Source organism: Idiotropiscis lumnitzeri, chromosome 21, assembly GCF_059441095.1.
Source record: "Idiotropiscis lumnitzeri isolate Australia: NSW breed Sydney's pygmy pipehorse chromosome 21, RoL_Ilum_1.0, whole genome shotgun sequence".
Classification (NCBI taxonomy): domain Eukaryota; kingdom Metazoa; phylum Chordata; class Actinopteri; order Syngnathiformes; family Syngnathidae; genus Idiotropiscis; species Idiotropiscis lumnitzeri.
In genome coordinates, this window is record NC_142411.1 from 11,611,834 (window position 1) to 11,626,841 (window position 15,008).

A 15,008-nucleotide genomic window follows, 5' to 3' on the forward strand; every position below is an offset into this window, starting at 1 on the left:
TTGGGGGGCACGCGGGACGTGCTCCGCCGGGACATGAGCTTGAGGCGGACGCGGGAAGTGCTCCGCCGCAACATGGACTTGGGGCGGGCGCAAGACGTGCTCCGCCGGGACAAGAGCTTGAGGCGGACGCTGGCCGTGCTCCGCCGGGACGTGAACTTGGGACGGACGCAAGGCGTGCTCCGCCGGAACGTGAACTTGGGGCGGACGCAGGGCGTGCTCCGCCGGAACGTGAACTTGGGGCGGACGCAGGGCGTGCTCCGCCGGAACATGGACTTGAGGCGCTGGCGAGGCGCCGGAACGGGGCTCAGCAGCTGGCGGGGAGCCGGGACGGGGCTCAGCAGCTGGCGGGGAGTCGGGACGGGGCTCAGCAGCTGGCGGGGAGCCGGGACGGGGCTCAGCAGCTGGCGGGGAGCCGGGACGGGGCTCAGCAGCTGGCGGGGAGCCGGAGTGGGACTCTGGAGGCTGCAGCCGACGAGGGGTCGGCCATGGAGGCTGCGGCTGACGTGGAGGCGGCGTGGGTTGCAGCAGCTGACGTGGAGGCGGCGTGGGTTGCTGCAGCTGACATGGAGGCGGCGTGGGTTTCTGCAGCTGACGTGGAGGCGGCGTGGGTTGCTGCAGCTGACGTGGAGGCGGCGTGGGTTGCTGCTGCTGACGTGGAGGCGGCGTGGGTTGCTGCAGCTGACGTGGAGGCGGCGTGGGTTGCTGCAGCTGACGTGGAGGCGGCGTGGGTTGCTGCAGCTGACGTGGAGGCGGCGTGGGTTGCTGCAGCTGACATGGAGAAAGCGTGGTCTGTGCCGCTGACATAGAGGCGGCGTGGGTTGCTGCAGCTGACGTGGAGGCGGCAGCGGGCCGGGCGCAGCAGTCGGGCCGGGCGCAGCCAAGACGGGGGACCTGATCCCCATCAGCCTGCCGCCAAAGGGAACCAGGGGAACGGGAGACACGAGGGACCAAGACTACAGGTGCTGGTGAACGTGAGCTACGAGACGCAAGGGGGACGTGACAAGGTGCGGAAACCGACAGTGGACGAGGAGTGCGGCGTGACCGTGACTTACGTGATTTGGGGCGTGAAGAGCGCGAGGCAGAGTGGGAGGTGGTGTCAAAAAACTCGAACGAAAAAGCTGTCAGAAATTGTTCGGGGGGAAGAAAGTGACTGGTCTTAACTGAGTCCGGGTTGCGCATGGCGTCCAACAGAGCGTAGATGTAGTCGGCGTCGTCCTCGTGATCCGAGTCAACAAAAACGAGCGGGCATAGTGCTCAGAATCATCGATGGTGTCGGCAACTAGTAGGAAGTCAGTGGGTGAAGGTGCATGGTGCTCAAAATCGTCGTCGTGATCCGAATCTATAATCAGGTGTGGAGGAATTACAGGTAGACCGTCGATTACGTAATCGTGAGATGAAGGGAATGAAACAGACGCGGTGCGGGGCTGGTCGGCAGGCTGATGAGGGAGGTTGTCCGTGCGGCGGCGTCCATGACGCTGCCGTGAGCCCCTCGCTGGGTCCTTTCTTGGTCGGGTCATTCTGTCACGATCGCTTTACGGCGAGGAGGAGGGGGACCCAAAAGGCGAGGAGGCAGGGAAATGGGTAATGTTAAGGGAATGTATTAAAGGGATTCAACAAGGAAGGACAACGGGGAAGGGAGCCAAGTAACAAAGGTAACAAAACGTGACTAACAGAAAAGAAGGGCGAGGAACGAAAGCAGGGGCAAAACGCTGAGGGACGTAAACGGGAACGAGGATATGAATAAGCACATGGACGAGAACAAAATGCGGTCGTGATTGTCCGTAAATAGCTGCAATGACCCGACACGGAGTAGTCGGTATGGGGAGCTGAAATAGTCCGGTCATTAGTGGAGCGGATGGGGATCAGGTGTGTGACGGTTAACGGGGAACAGGTGCGTGGCAGGTGAGGACGAGTGCTGAGGGGGAACACCCCCACTCAGCTGACAAAACAATAATACAAAAGCATTGAAAGGTAAAAATAATAACAGAACCCTGCCATGCCCGACGCGGATCATGACAGAGGTAATCTGTCCATAGATACACAACTCTTGCCCTGAGGGAAGCGTGGCAAGGATAAATTCTCCATTAACCAAGGCCCTGGTACTAATCGCCATTGAGTCAACGAAAAAAAAAAATTATGGTCTCTTTGCCAACAGTTCACCACAAATGTGGTTGAGATGAATACATTTAATTAGAAATAAAGGAAAAATAACGTCACGTTATATCATAAACTTGCAGTGAGAATACAGTAATTGTGAATCATTAAGTTGGTATGGCAACTCAAATCTCTTTCTTGCCCAAATATGTTGTTTGAAAGTGAGAGATGACAATGATGATTTAAACCTTTCTTTACAGTCCATTTAGTGCAGAGCTCTCATAATAACTTATGTGGGAGCCGCTGGAGATAGAGTATTCCACAAAAAAAATGGGTTTCGAGTGTTAAAAAAGAAGTGCAACTAATCCAATCTTCATATGTATTAATACGAGTTCAGAGCATTATTGAGTCTTCAAAACGTGAACATGATTAGTTACCCGGTGCTCCCTGTCATCTCACAGGTATTTGGTAGCAAGTTGATTTATGATGCCGGATTTCTGGAGCACTTCAACTTTCTATGTGCATTCAAGACATGTCGGGGTGCCCCTGTGCTCAACAAAATAAAACATTCTGTCTGTTGTTTTTCTTGAAATTGGTTCTTCTCGTCTACAGCGTTTCTCTTCCCAGAGGTACAGTGTGACAGGAAATTTCATCCTTCTACTTTATGACACTTCAGAATTACATTTCGCTGAAAGCTGTTATGAGCCTGACAAATGGGAGCTCATAAATTAAGAAAAACAAACACACACACACACACAAAACACAAAGCCATGGGTAACGACATGGAAAAAAAGGAGGGGGCCGCACTAACATTAAAGTTTGATGTCAAGGTGGGTGCTGCAAAATGTCATTCTTTGAGTTTGAGACCGCTGGTATAGTGGATAGAGATAGTGGGGATTCGTCCGGACGGCAGATTGCAAAAATCTGTGAATAATGAACGTTTTACTTATTTATTTATGATAAAAATGTCAAATGTAAAAATTTGAACTAATAAAAAGTCCTCTACTTTGCGGTTTTTCACACAAATTAACCACGACAAAACGAGTGATTTTCCGTCTCATTAGAGTATCATTGCATGTAGCCTGATGGATCTTGATTAAAGGACAACTCATAATTCATGAACATTGGAATTCAGATGATCTCCATCAAATCCATCACTGCTGCCACTCACTCCACTATCATCATCTGCCTGCGATACATGAAAAACTAGATGCAGACCAACTTCCTCAAACTCAATAGCAACATTGGCCCAAAATCACTTCGCATCACCTGCCCTGACTGGTCGCTTTCTATTGACGGCTACACCATGCCCGCTTCTACCCATATCTGTAAAAACTCTTAATTATGTGGAGTACTTGTGCTTCGATTACTGTGTTTCTTCTATAGTTTTGTTTCATTTAATCTCCCACTTAACTCCAGAAATTAAATCATTTTGATGTAACAATTACCAACTAGTGCAGTTATTTCTTACCTCACAGCGGTCACAGAGTCGCCCGGTTACGCCTGGTTTACAGTGACACACTCCCGTCCTGTCATCACATGAGGATGTTCCGCATTTATTGCACTCACACTCTGGGAGAGACACAGGACGCACAGCATTTTGTTACAGGTCAAATTGTCACAGGCATTGTGAAAAGTTTATTTTTGGAGGCCTCAATGAGACGCTTCACTTCATTAAAACTGTGTGTTTGTGACATTTACGTCGCTGATATGAAATGTATTCTAGAAAAGAACATTTTCTTAAAAGTCTAATCTATTAATGGGTCAGTTCTCAATAAACAAACCCAAATTCCAATCAATTGGGACATAATGTAAAACATTAAAATGAAAAAAATAAACAAAACGTGTGCAATGATATGCATACCATTTCAACCAATATTCAATTGAATACTCTACAAACACAATTTTGAAAACAAATAAACCAACAGTTTGCAAGCTATCTATAGGCTATATCATCATCAAAAGTTTTAAAAAATCCTGAGAAATACGTGACAAGGCCGAAAACCAACATTGAATGCCCGTGACCTTTGATACTTCAATGGCACTGCATTAAGAAACGGCATCATTGGGTAAAGTATCCCGCCATGTGGACTCAGGAACACTTCAGAAAAATGTTGTATGTTAACACAGTTCATCACTTCTGCTACAAAGCAAAACCTAATAAGGAATAACCAATACTTGTCCAGTTTTGCAGTGATTGCTTATTGTGTAAATCTTCTATTTATATAGCTGTTTTCTCCACCAAACATTAAAATCAAGAGCTACTTCTTGGTTACTGATTAATCCGAAGCAAGTGAAGCGAACTTTAATTCTATAAATCTCTGTCAGTGTTTACTTTTTCACGTCTACAAGATTCTGTTCATAATTTGTTGTTCTCCACCTGAACATGGTTCCACCAGACCGACCTCTGTGAAAAGTACAAAGGACACTGCACTTATTCTGTTTTTTCACATTGGCTAAGAGAACAGCATTGGCTGCTTCGGTCAATATCGGGGTGAAGGTCAAACCTCCGGTTTCTGAAACATTAGGACTTGGCGGACAGAGTTACTACCGCACAATGCTTACAGGATACGGTGCATAGTCACCCCTCATTAGTGCTCACCTAAAGACTAATTTTGTTAGTAAGTTCGAAGTTGTAAGTATTAGTAGTAAGGTTTTTTTGTTCGTTTTTTTTTTAACTTAACAAAACAACAACAAAACAAAAAAAACAAGAACAAGAAAATGTATCAGTTTGAAGATTAAATGTTTTGTTTTCGGAGCATCTTCATTTGAATATAGGTTAAAGGGTTTGCAAATCATGTATTTTACATAACACCCCCACTTCATTGAAATTGGGATTTACAAGGTAACACAATACCACTTGTCATTGCGTGCTAAAAGAATTCTGAGCATCTTTTAACCATAGCAACTCTTTCAATCCATTTGAGAACCCAAGCAGTTCTATCTTCACTCAGGTCTATTATTGGACCATCACAAATTGATTTCACTGTATTAACATTCAAATGTGACTCCCCAAACCTCTGCAGTTCTTGGCAACGATGGCATCACCGTAGAAACCCTGTGCACACCGCTCACAATTCGCCCCAGCAGTGTTGCCCCAGCAGTGCTGGCAATGACCAGTAACATTGTGGCACCAATTAAAGATCAGGTTTGGGTCAGAGTTGTCATTACAGTCACATCGCTTGCAGGAACCGCCAACTCTCAATGGCATGCCATAGTAACCCGGGGCACACCTGGAGGGAGAAATTGTTATTGTTACAATGAAGAAAAAAGTTTTCAGTTTGTCACCTACTGAGTTTATATATATTTATGAATGGATGTGGCATGGGTAGCTCAAATCTTTACATTTGTTAAAATTAAGGCACAGCCTATCCCGTAGCAGCACAATTATGCCCTAGCCCTCTCCCATCGTCTTCTCCTGATTTTTTGGAGTTATACTTATTTCAATAGTTTTAAGAGAGGGAAGAGGTTAAATTTCAGGATCATGAGGCTCGTTCCAATGGCATGCAACATTAAAAAAAAAACTATGAGGGCCGTGGGGAAAATCAACGTACATTGCCATTGTCAATGTCTTCTATGCATAGTCGCTTGTTGACCTCTGTGGGTGACACATGTTGAATGCTGTGACAACATAAGACGACCCAGTACTCACCTCTCACAGGTATGTCCGGCATAACCCTCTTTGCACTTGCACCGTTGAATGTCACCTTTCCTGTCACAATGGACTGCAAAGCTAACCATAAGAACAAAATTCTTTCAAATATTGCACACTGCTGAGCAACACTGAACTTTCAGCGTGAGGAAAAAGTACAGACATGCATACTTATTGGAAGGGACAGAGAGAGGACAGGCACAGGGTTGGCAGCTATGGCGTCCAACCTGGCTAGGAGCCAGCATGTAGCCATCTTCGCACATTTCACAGAAATCACCCATACTGTGATCGCTGCAATTCTGAAAGCGGCCAAGTACAACAGATTAGCCTTTTTAAGAAACATCATGTGATTGATCTCATTACCAAAAAAAAAAAAAAAAAAAAAAACAAGTTCGGTGTGGCCTTTGAGTCTGGTAGTTTCCAGTTTCAAGAAAAAAAACATGAAAACTTTGGAAATTCCTGAACGTCTGGATAAATCTCACAGATCTAAGTCACAAAAATGTATAAAAATGTTTACATGCTTTTACTGAACACACCATGAAAAAAATATGTAATCCTTTGAATTTAATAAATGATTGAATCTGTTTTGGAATCGAACAGAACAGTAGGAATGATGATTTTTGACTTCCTCTCTAAACTGCTCTGGGTCAGTAATATTTTATCACAACAAGCTTCGATCAAGTTCGTTTCTTTGATACGCTTTTGTGCAAAGCATGTGTCAGAATGCTTACTCAGAATAGCAAACTCAAAACCGGTGAGCTTTAATCAACACCTCCTTTACAGTAGCCTACTCTTAATTGGCTAACTCCTGACTCCGGTTAGCTCTTGAAGAAGTCATTAGCCTTGCCGTTCACATACATTTCTCCCATGCACTAGGAATATTCCCCTGGTCCGTCCAATACAAACATAAGCATTAGCTTGCAGAGACTGCATTTTCCTGTTGCTGTGCCTTTTTTGGACCAATTCATACAGAAAATTCGAAAATGCATGTTTCCATTTAAGCATTCTAATGAGATGACAAATGTATGTAGCCAACACTTAATGAAATAAATGAACTTAGTGTCTTTGATGCAAATATGTCCTGTAAACTTAACTTACAAAGCAAATGCCCGTGATGTCCTCACAGTGATCAGCATGGCCTTTGCAGTTACACGGCAAGCATTTGTTTTGCTCACTAAGGAAAAATCCCTTAGCGCAAACCTAAGGAGTGGACAAGAATAACCATTAAAAAGAAAGTCTTAATTGGACAAACAATAATTTATAATTGAATCAAAATGATAAAGGCAAAATAGCTTTAGGACTGTTTTACAGTTTGGATTTTCTTTTTGCCCTCAGATGATGACGTTTAATTTGTGTTCTAATTTCCCGCTAATTTATATAACACCATATGGAAAGTCCTTTGTTGCAGCAACAGCTGTAGTGTAATAAATAAAGTTGTATCGTATTGTATTCACAAGATATTTACAAATTCTTTTGTCATGTTCAGTTAGGTCTAAGTACACTGTCCAACAAGTTCGTTCTCAAAATTTGTCTGATAGGTAATAAGGTAAGTTAAATTAATTTGGTCCATAGGTAAATTAATAATGACTCGTACTTTCATTATGATTTGGTCTGAGTCATTTTCTTCGGTCATCATTCTCAATCATTCACTTTTGATTTACCCGGAGGGGAAATAAGAGAAATAGTGAATATCAACTAAGAAAATAAGCGCAAGAAAAGTTTCTGCCATTATAACGTCAAGGTTTTGAAGATTCAAGATTTTAAAATGTCACACAACTTGGGCAGAAAAACAAAACAGGATCTGACTGACCTTGTCAATGAATGTGCTTTGAAAAGTAATATTGAATGCAATTGCGTACCATTGCATTTTTGCTAAAATCCATCATGTCATTAGTACAGCAATTGTTTTATTATTAGGAGTAAATCCTTCCGATATGCTCTCATTTTTAAGGAGGTATGTAAGACAATGGTTAGAATAGTCACAAAAACCCAAGAAAATAGGCAATACAATAAATAAAAAAAAAGAAAAGAAAAGAATCTAAATGAAGCAACTATTGAACTAAAGTAACTTAACTCTGCTCAATAGTATTTATGAAGCACTTTAAAAGCCACCAAAGCTGAAACTATGTTCCACATATAGATAACAATCCAATATTTGAACAAAAGACAATTAAACAATATAAAAACAATTCATAACCATGTTATAAAAACAGACAAGACAATTAAATCAGGCTCAAGCTATAATGGTGTGTCAATCTTTTGTTCAAGAGGTTTTTAACATTGACACCAAATTCCATAATCAGGTACCAGTGACAGAAAACGCTTTGTCCCCATCTAAGCTTCCAATGACCTTTGGCAGGAAAGTAGGGCTGAATCATAGAAAAGTAAGACAAGGGTAGGAAAGCGCATTTCAATGAAACTAAGTGAATGATTCTTCTCCAAAAGGCTGTCCTAAAACTAAACTAGTCATAAATCACATTTCGGAAAGTGTATCTGTTATTTACCATTTCTAAAGTCACCTAAAGTGTTTGGACCCGGTTCAGACCTTGGCTCTTTGACCACAGTATGACGTTTCAAACAGCTGCAGCGCTTACGCAGTTGAGAATGCATGGGAAGGGGGTTGAAGTGCTTATAGGAGATGCAGCAGATGGTCAGGAAGGGTAGTTCTGCTCTAATATGATCTAAATCCAGAGTTTGAGTTATATGGGAACAAGAGCATACATAAGCTCCCATAAACTCAACTCAACTCAATTACATTTTTATAGCTCACATAGAAATTCAGTGTATGCATATAAAGAAAGTAAATCTATTATTATGTGGCGCACATTGGAAAGATAATGAAAATACTGTACAATGTAAGAATAGTATAATAAATATTATATTTATATAAAAAATAAAATAAAATATATAATTATTTATTAAATAAATAACTTAGTAATTTAAGTCATTTTATCACCATGTTAAAAATTACACATTATCTAATTTAATTCAAAAATGTTTGTCTACAGTTGCAATTTAGTTGTGTATTCATGTATAATAAAGAAAGGCACAACAAAACTGACAGAAAAAATGAGTTTGTTCTTTAAATCTTTAATGCGCCCTGTCGGAGTAGCTGTCTTTGTGAATGTAGCTTCCATAACTTCTTGCTGCTTTCGTCTTTTGATGTTCTTCGTCAGAGGTTAGCTTATTGTGGCCAAATTCCCCCGCATTGTCTTTCTTAAATGTCTGTTTGTTCAAGATGGTGCACTGGTGCAAATGTGTGTATACATTGCTAGGTCACGTGCTAAAAGATGAATAGGTATGAATGGATTCCAGCACATCAAATATTCCAATTTTAACTTGACACCTGTAAAACAATGTAAATGTAATGTTAGGTCAAAAGTTCATGTATGTTTAGGTGGTTGACAACATCATTCTTCATGTGAACGTCATGTGAATTAGAATGTATTGCAGCAGAAGTGAGCACAGTCAGTAACTATTTAACATCAGAGCCTCCTTCCCACTATTTTCACTCAGTTGGATAACAAAGATGACATTCAGCAAGTCACAGTCGTACAATTGTTCAAACTTCTTTTTCTGCCTGTGTCGCTACGTGCGGCTTTGGTATGTTCTGAAGCTCTGCATGTGTGTGTGCGAGGCAGAGTTGAAATAGTATCAAACACAAAAACATGTCTTGTCTCCACCACTGAGTGTTCCTCCAAGTCGACACCCTCACTTGTCTTTTGGGGCCATGCCTTCTCTTGAAATGTGAAGCCTCCTCACTGCTCAGATTACACTCTCTGAGGTATTGTTTCAAAACGATAACTTGAAATGTGATTTAAGCTTTTCTTTGGGTGTGTGTGTTTATATCCCTCCAATTAATGTCTTTATCCTTCTTTCTGAAAATATTTTCAAATTCAATTTTTCTTTTGATGAAATAAGAATAGCTATTTTCTTATTTATTAAATATAAAATATCTTGAATTAACAACCATATTGAGATGCCTCTTCTGAGCTTTGGAGGGCCGCTTAAACTCAGAACTTATTCAAGCTAACTCCCCCGGAATGTCCTTAAAATGGAAAAAAATGTGGGGTCATGAGAATGTCATCCTAACTGCACAAAGTAAGTCTGTGGAAGTTGAGCCATCCACTCCGACATATAAGGAGGGTAAAAAAAATCCTCATCAGTCACACTGTGAGGAATTGTTTTTCCATGTTTGGCAATGAACTACCTGTAAAAATCTTATTTAACTAACGCCCAATCCTTACATGAGAATTTAGGGCAACAAAATGGAGTACTGTGGCTATTGTCACAAACTGTAACAACCACATAGGAATCCAGATCAAGGAATGGGACATTAAATGTATTAATTCGACACAGTGTTTATCAAATTGACAGAAGTTGAGACGACACAGGTGAATACTTCTAATCCATACCATAAAGGTGTAATCACATTGATTTTGTATGAATTCTGATTGGAGACTGCTACAAATGTGTGTCATGCCAAACAACGTAGTCAACAGTCAGTACAGTTTCTGTATTATGCAACAAATGTTTTTTATTAAAATCTTAATTATCAATTCCGTAGAACAGTATTTGCAATATATAGTTTATGCATTATTTGGAAGCCTCTATCAGTGAACACAAGATTTCATATTCTGAAAATGAGCAATAGTCGAATTATTAAAATGAATTTCTTTAAAATAGATGTCAAATAAAACAAATGCCTTTGGAATGAATACAACAAAGGATGAGAATTTCATGCCAACATACCGGAGGGATAAAGTAAATACTGTTATTTTGCTCAGTCAGGGTGGGGCATATGTAACATGGCAATGGTGGAAGCACAAACTACTATTCAGGCTCTCCTAATGAAACTCGGTAAATTTAACCATAAGGGCATCCCAAAGCAATACAATTTCCAAATAGTTCCATATGTACATTAATCACCATCCATCTTGCATTTATTGTCTACACAATGAATCCTATTATAATTGTGTCAAAAGTCAATGCTGGCCAGCATTGTTTCAAAAACCAATAATATTAAATGTCTTACTTTCAATGATGCCTGTTGCTCTGCTCCAAGCCTGACAGCAGACGATGATGAGGCAATCCCAAAGAGAATGCCTAAAACGCAGAGGAATCGCATAGATTTCTGAGCCATGTTCTGTTTTGGCTGAGTGGGCTCCCTTTCTATCTGTGTCTGTGAGTAGAATCAGACAATGGGAGAGTCTTCGTGTTGCTCCTTGTGCTTCACTTTTCCACTACTCTAATGTCTTCATTTGTCACAGTGCCTATCTTTGTCCCGGGCTGAGTCAAATAAACAAAGTTGTGTGAACTTCCTCCCTTTCTTTCCCTGATTGCCAGCTCTGAATCTTCTCACTTGGTCAAACTGCCCTCCCCCACTGCCTGAGCCAGTGTGTCTAAATCACATACAGATGGAAAGGCAGGAAAATGAAAGAAAGGGCAGAGCAAAAGAAGACAGATGGAAAGTTTGCCATTGGCCTTCACGATGATGTTCCTGCTATCATTATCTAAAAACAACCCTTTTTCCTCAATACTTACTGGACTGTAGTGCCATGATAAAGTAATTGCCTCTTATCAAATTCTTAGTTTTTTTTTCTTTTTGCAAAGTAGTTTTATTTTTTTTTCTTAATTTATTAAAGGGAAAAAATATTCAAAGCTTACCAGCCACGTGGAAAACATGCTTGATTCATTCATTGATCATTATTGGTGCAATAGTTCGTTCCGCAATTCTTACAGACTTATTTAGCAAAAAAAAGCACCTATGGCTGTCTTCTTAACTTCACATGCACCATTTAAGCATAGTATACAGCACTAATTGAAATACTTTGTTCATTAGGTTGTCAAAAGAAGTCAATAAACACATACAATAGTGTTAATTCTAACTGCCATCGACGGAGCTATGGGGGGGGGCAATGCGCCTCCCACCCCAATCACTCACCCGCAGAATTATGCTTGTAGCCCCCACATGCTCAATCAGATAATTTATTTAAGTATTTTCAGATTTTATTTTTCCAGGAATTTTCTTCCACATAATGGCTGCCGAGCAATCTTGGATGAAATTTCTGAAGCGCATATCAAACCAAGATTCATTAAAGGGAAATGACATCAACACTGTGAGTAAATCATGTGTATAAATTCGTGCTGTCAATGATTAATTTTTTTAACTAATTAATCACAGAAAAATTCCATAATTAATCAGGATTAATCACACTTTTCAACTACTATTTTTTGCAAAGCTTGTAACAGATATTTACTAGAATAATATCTTGGAATTGACGCAAAATCACCAAATATGAAGTTTATTTAATTAAAAGACTGTTTTAATAGCTTTCTTTGACTCTTGAATGCGATCTAAATGGAGACATCTTTACAGGCATTTTTCTTCAAAACATTTCTCAAAACTGCCCACAAGCGCCACACTCCAGAGTGTTGGTTTGCGAGGCCCAGTGGTAACTTGAACACAGTGTTTTGTTCTGAGACTTCCTAATGATATACAGCTAATATGGCATAATAACTACAAAGTATGCAAATTATTTTTTAAGTAAATCAAACTGAGTTAATTGAGTTAAAATATTTAACTGAGTTAAAAAAAATTGGATTAATCAACTGAGTTAATGCTATAATTTTGACCTTTTCAACCTTAGCAACATTACGAGTGTAGTAAGTTGGATGAAAATTTTTAAAGGTTCAGAAGGCTTCAGCTGCCCATCTGTAGGAATTTTTGGAAGAAGTTTTTAAATAAATTGCACAAAATCTAAAAAAATTATTTGGTCCAAAACTGCTGTAAATTTAGATTACGTCAAAGAGTTTAAAAAAATTAACCAGCACTCTGAAAACTTCACTTGAAGAAAAACTAATATTTGTAAACAATTTTAATTAAAAAAAATAACAAATGACAGCTTTTGTAAACAGGAGTAACTTGTCTGCTCACTCTTGGAAATGGGTTATTCCAAATAGCTAACAAACCAGAATTTTGACATTAACTCGAATAGTGATGTCATGTAAATGCAATCAGTGAGGTCGTTTCTATGGCAACAATATGATGTGTTTTGGTGAGCAGTCTGGACAGAGGACATAGACTTACGCACACACACACGCACACGCAGGCACACACGCACACACTCATATGACCTCCCTTCCTGTGTTGCAGCGCAGCCACCTGGGATGAAGTGGCGCCTCTGGCTGCGGAACCTGCTCAGTGCATCTGGGCCAGAATGTTCCCCATCTGATACTCCCTCTTCCCTACTTACACATGTGCTAGCCTGAGCCTCGTGAGCCTGTTTGCTTAGTTTTATTCCAAATCCATACTGTGCTCCCCTTAAAGGAGCTCAGTCAGTGGTTGTTCTTTTTTCCCTTCACCTTTCTTATGTATCGACAAAAGAGGGACGTTATACAAGGTGACCCATCAGATTCCTGTCCTGGATTACCCTGTTGTTCATTGTTTTTCTGCCTTTTGGATGGGTTGTATTTATTCAATTGTGTCCATCTCATGTCTCTTAATTGCAACTTTCCTAGTTCCTCGCTCCTCAGATCACTGAACAAGACCCAGAAGTTGTTCTCACGTCGCCATATTAAAGGGACACTTGGATGGGCTTAAAATTGACATTTATTCAATATGTTTGCATGTATAAATTAGATCAGTACTTAATTGCCCTCCCCCAAAAGACTCTGTAATGATTTAAGGGCTTTTTTTTGTGGTGAGATTTACGACGGAGTCACACGACAAAGAATTTTCTCTCGTCAACTTTACTTGCCTCCAGTAACAATAAAGTTACAATCACAGCTGATATTGGTTGAGATGATACACCGTGTTGTTTTGGTCCCTAGCTCCGGCACAAACAGCGTTTTAGCAGTGTCCATGCAGTGATCCGCAAGTACAATACAACAAGAAGCAATCTAACAACAGTCTCATACTCATAACATCGCGTTGCATTCACTGACCATACCTAGGCTGGGAAAAAACACAACAAAATGGCACTGCATGGTCCTAGGCCCATTAACAGGTTAACTGCACCACAGCATAAAAGCTTGGATTTATTGTCATCAAACGGGCGCACATGTGATCACTTCCACAAAATTCAAAATACCGTGCAGATCTCTTGCGGACGAGAGTATGAATGCGCACATGAAGCCAGACTGGTGATATTTCGGACATTTAGCTTCGCAAAAGTCATGTCAACTCCCAGGAGATGGACGGCTGCAGGCGGGAATGGATCTTTACCCTCCCCCTTTCCCTCACAGATTAACAGTAGGTTAACGTCACGGCTAATGGCACCAATTAGCTTCAGGCTGTTAAAACAAAAGGCGTTAGCGCAACAACATGAACTCCTTACTTTCCCGCCAGCCAGCGTTTTCATGTTGCAGAGTTGCCTCCCAAGCAGTCGAATGCGTTGTCTGACACCCCTTGCAGCTGCCAGCTTCGCCATAAGAGCGAGTGGGGGTCGACTACAGATAAAGACCTATTTTCTAGAATGTAGCGCATTGCTTTGGGAGCATCAATGTTCAGCGGTAAAAAAGTTACAGCGAGGAGGCCGACTCTAGAGCCAAGTGTGGCCGCATTGGAAATTGGACGGCGTGTAGTAGATCAAAAAACTTGGGTCAATTCTCATCCAAACAAGTGCATGTCTACTCATTCCCACTTGAGTCTCTGTAAATATCCACACCGGTGGTTTATGCCTTGCATCTTCAGCGTGATCAGCAAAGAAGCAGTGTGCTAGCGTCCTCCCAGCATACATACATGTAGCTTGCGGGTGCATCTGCTCACTTCAATATTTCCTTATTCTCGTAAATCAGCCAAGGGGAGGTTAATGTTTTTGATTATAAGTGGTCATTGATAGGGATGTTCACATGAATTTTGGTGCTAATTGATCACCGTTTTATATGCAATGAAAGTAAAATGATTTCCAATGGAGAGTTTGAAATCTGTCCCTTTTAGTGACTCTCGCAGGACATGAGGAGAGAGGAGGGGGCGTGGCCATATTTCTCATTTAGAGTAGGCGTTGTGAAGTAGTCACTTATTTGATAATTTCTCCAAAATGAATGGATGAAAAAGATAATGATGACCAATTTCAGTTTCCTGATAAAAATATATATAGATATGTAAATTGAGCTTGTTGGTGAAAAATGGGCCACCATGGCTGGCCAGTCCCTTTAAGGAACACCTCAATTGTCTTGAACGCACGCACATTGAGGAGAGACAATTGAGCATCAAAGAGCTTCCTGCGGCCAATTAATTATGGGAAGTCTGATGTATCCT

At 41.0% G+C, this 15,008-nt stretch overlaps 1 protein-coding gene across 2 annotated transcripts in view; it reads right to left on the reverse strand.

Annotated features, from left to right (window-relative positions):
• Positions 1-11,094, reverse strand: part of lama4 (laminin, alpha 4) — a 44,390-nt gene extending 33,296 nt beyond the window's left edge. For both annotated transcript variants that reach the window (XM_088286160.1, XM_088286159.1), the window contains exons 1-6: positions 10,782-11,094; positions 6,845-6,946; positions 5,918-6,045; positions 5,747-5,827; positions 5,113-5,327; positions 3,566-3,666 (exon numbers count right to left, since the gene is read on the reverse strand). In XM_088286160.1, the coding sequence (XP_088142286.1) occupies positions 3,566-3,666; positions 5,113-5,327; positions 5,747-5,827; positions 5,918-6,045; positions 6,845-6,946; positions 10,782-10,889 (735 nt within the window). In that variant the 5' untranslated portion in view covers positions 10,890-11,094. The remainder of the gene's footprint in view (positions 1-3,565; positions 3,667-5,112; positions 5,328-5,746; positions 5,828-5,917; positions 6,046-6,844; positions 6,947-10,781) is intronic.
• Between the last annotated feature and the right edge of the window lie 3,914 nt (positions 11,095-15,008).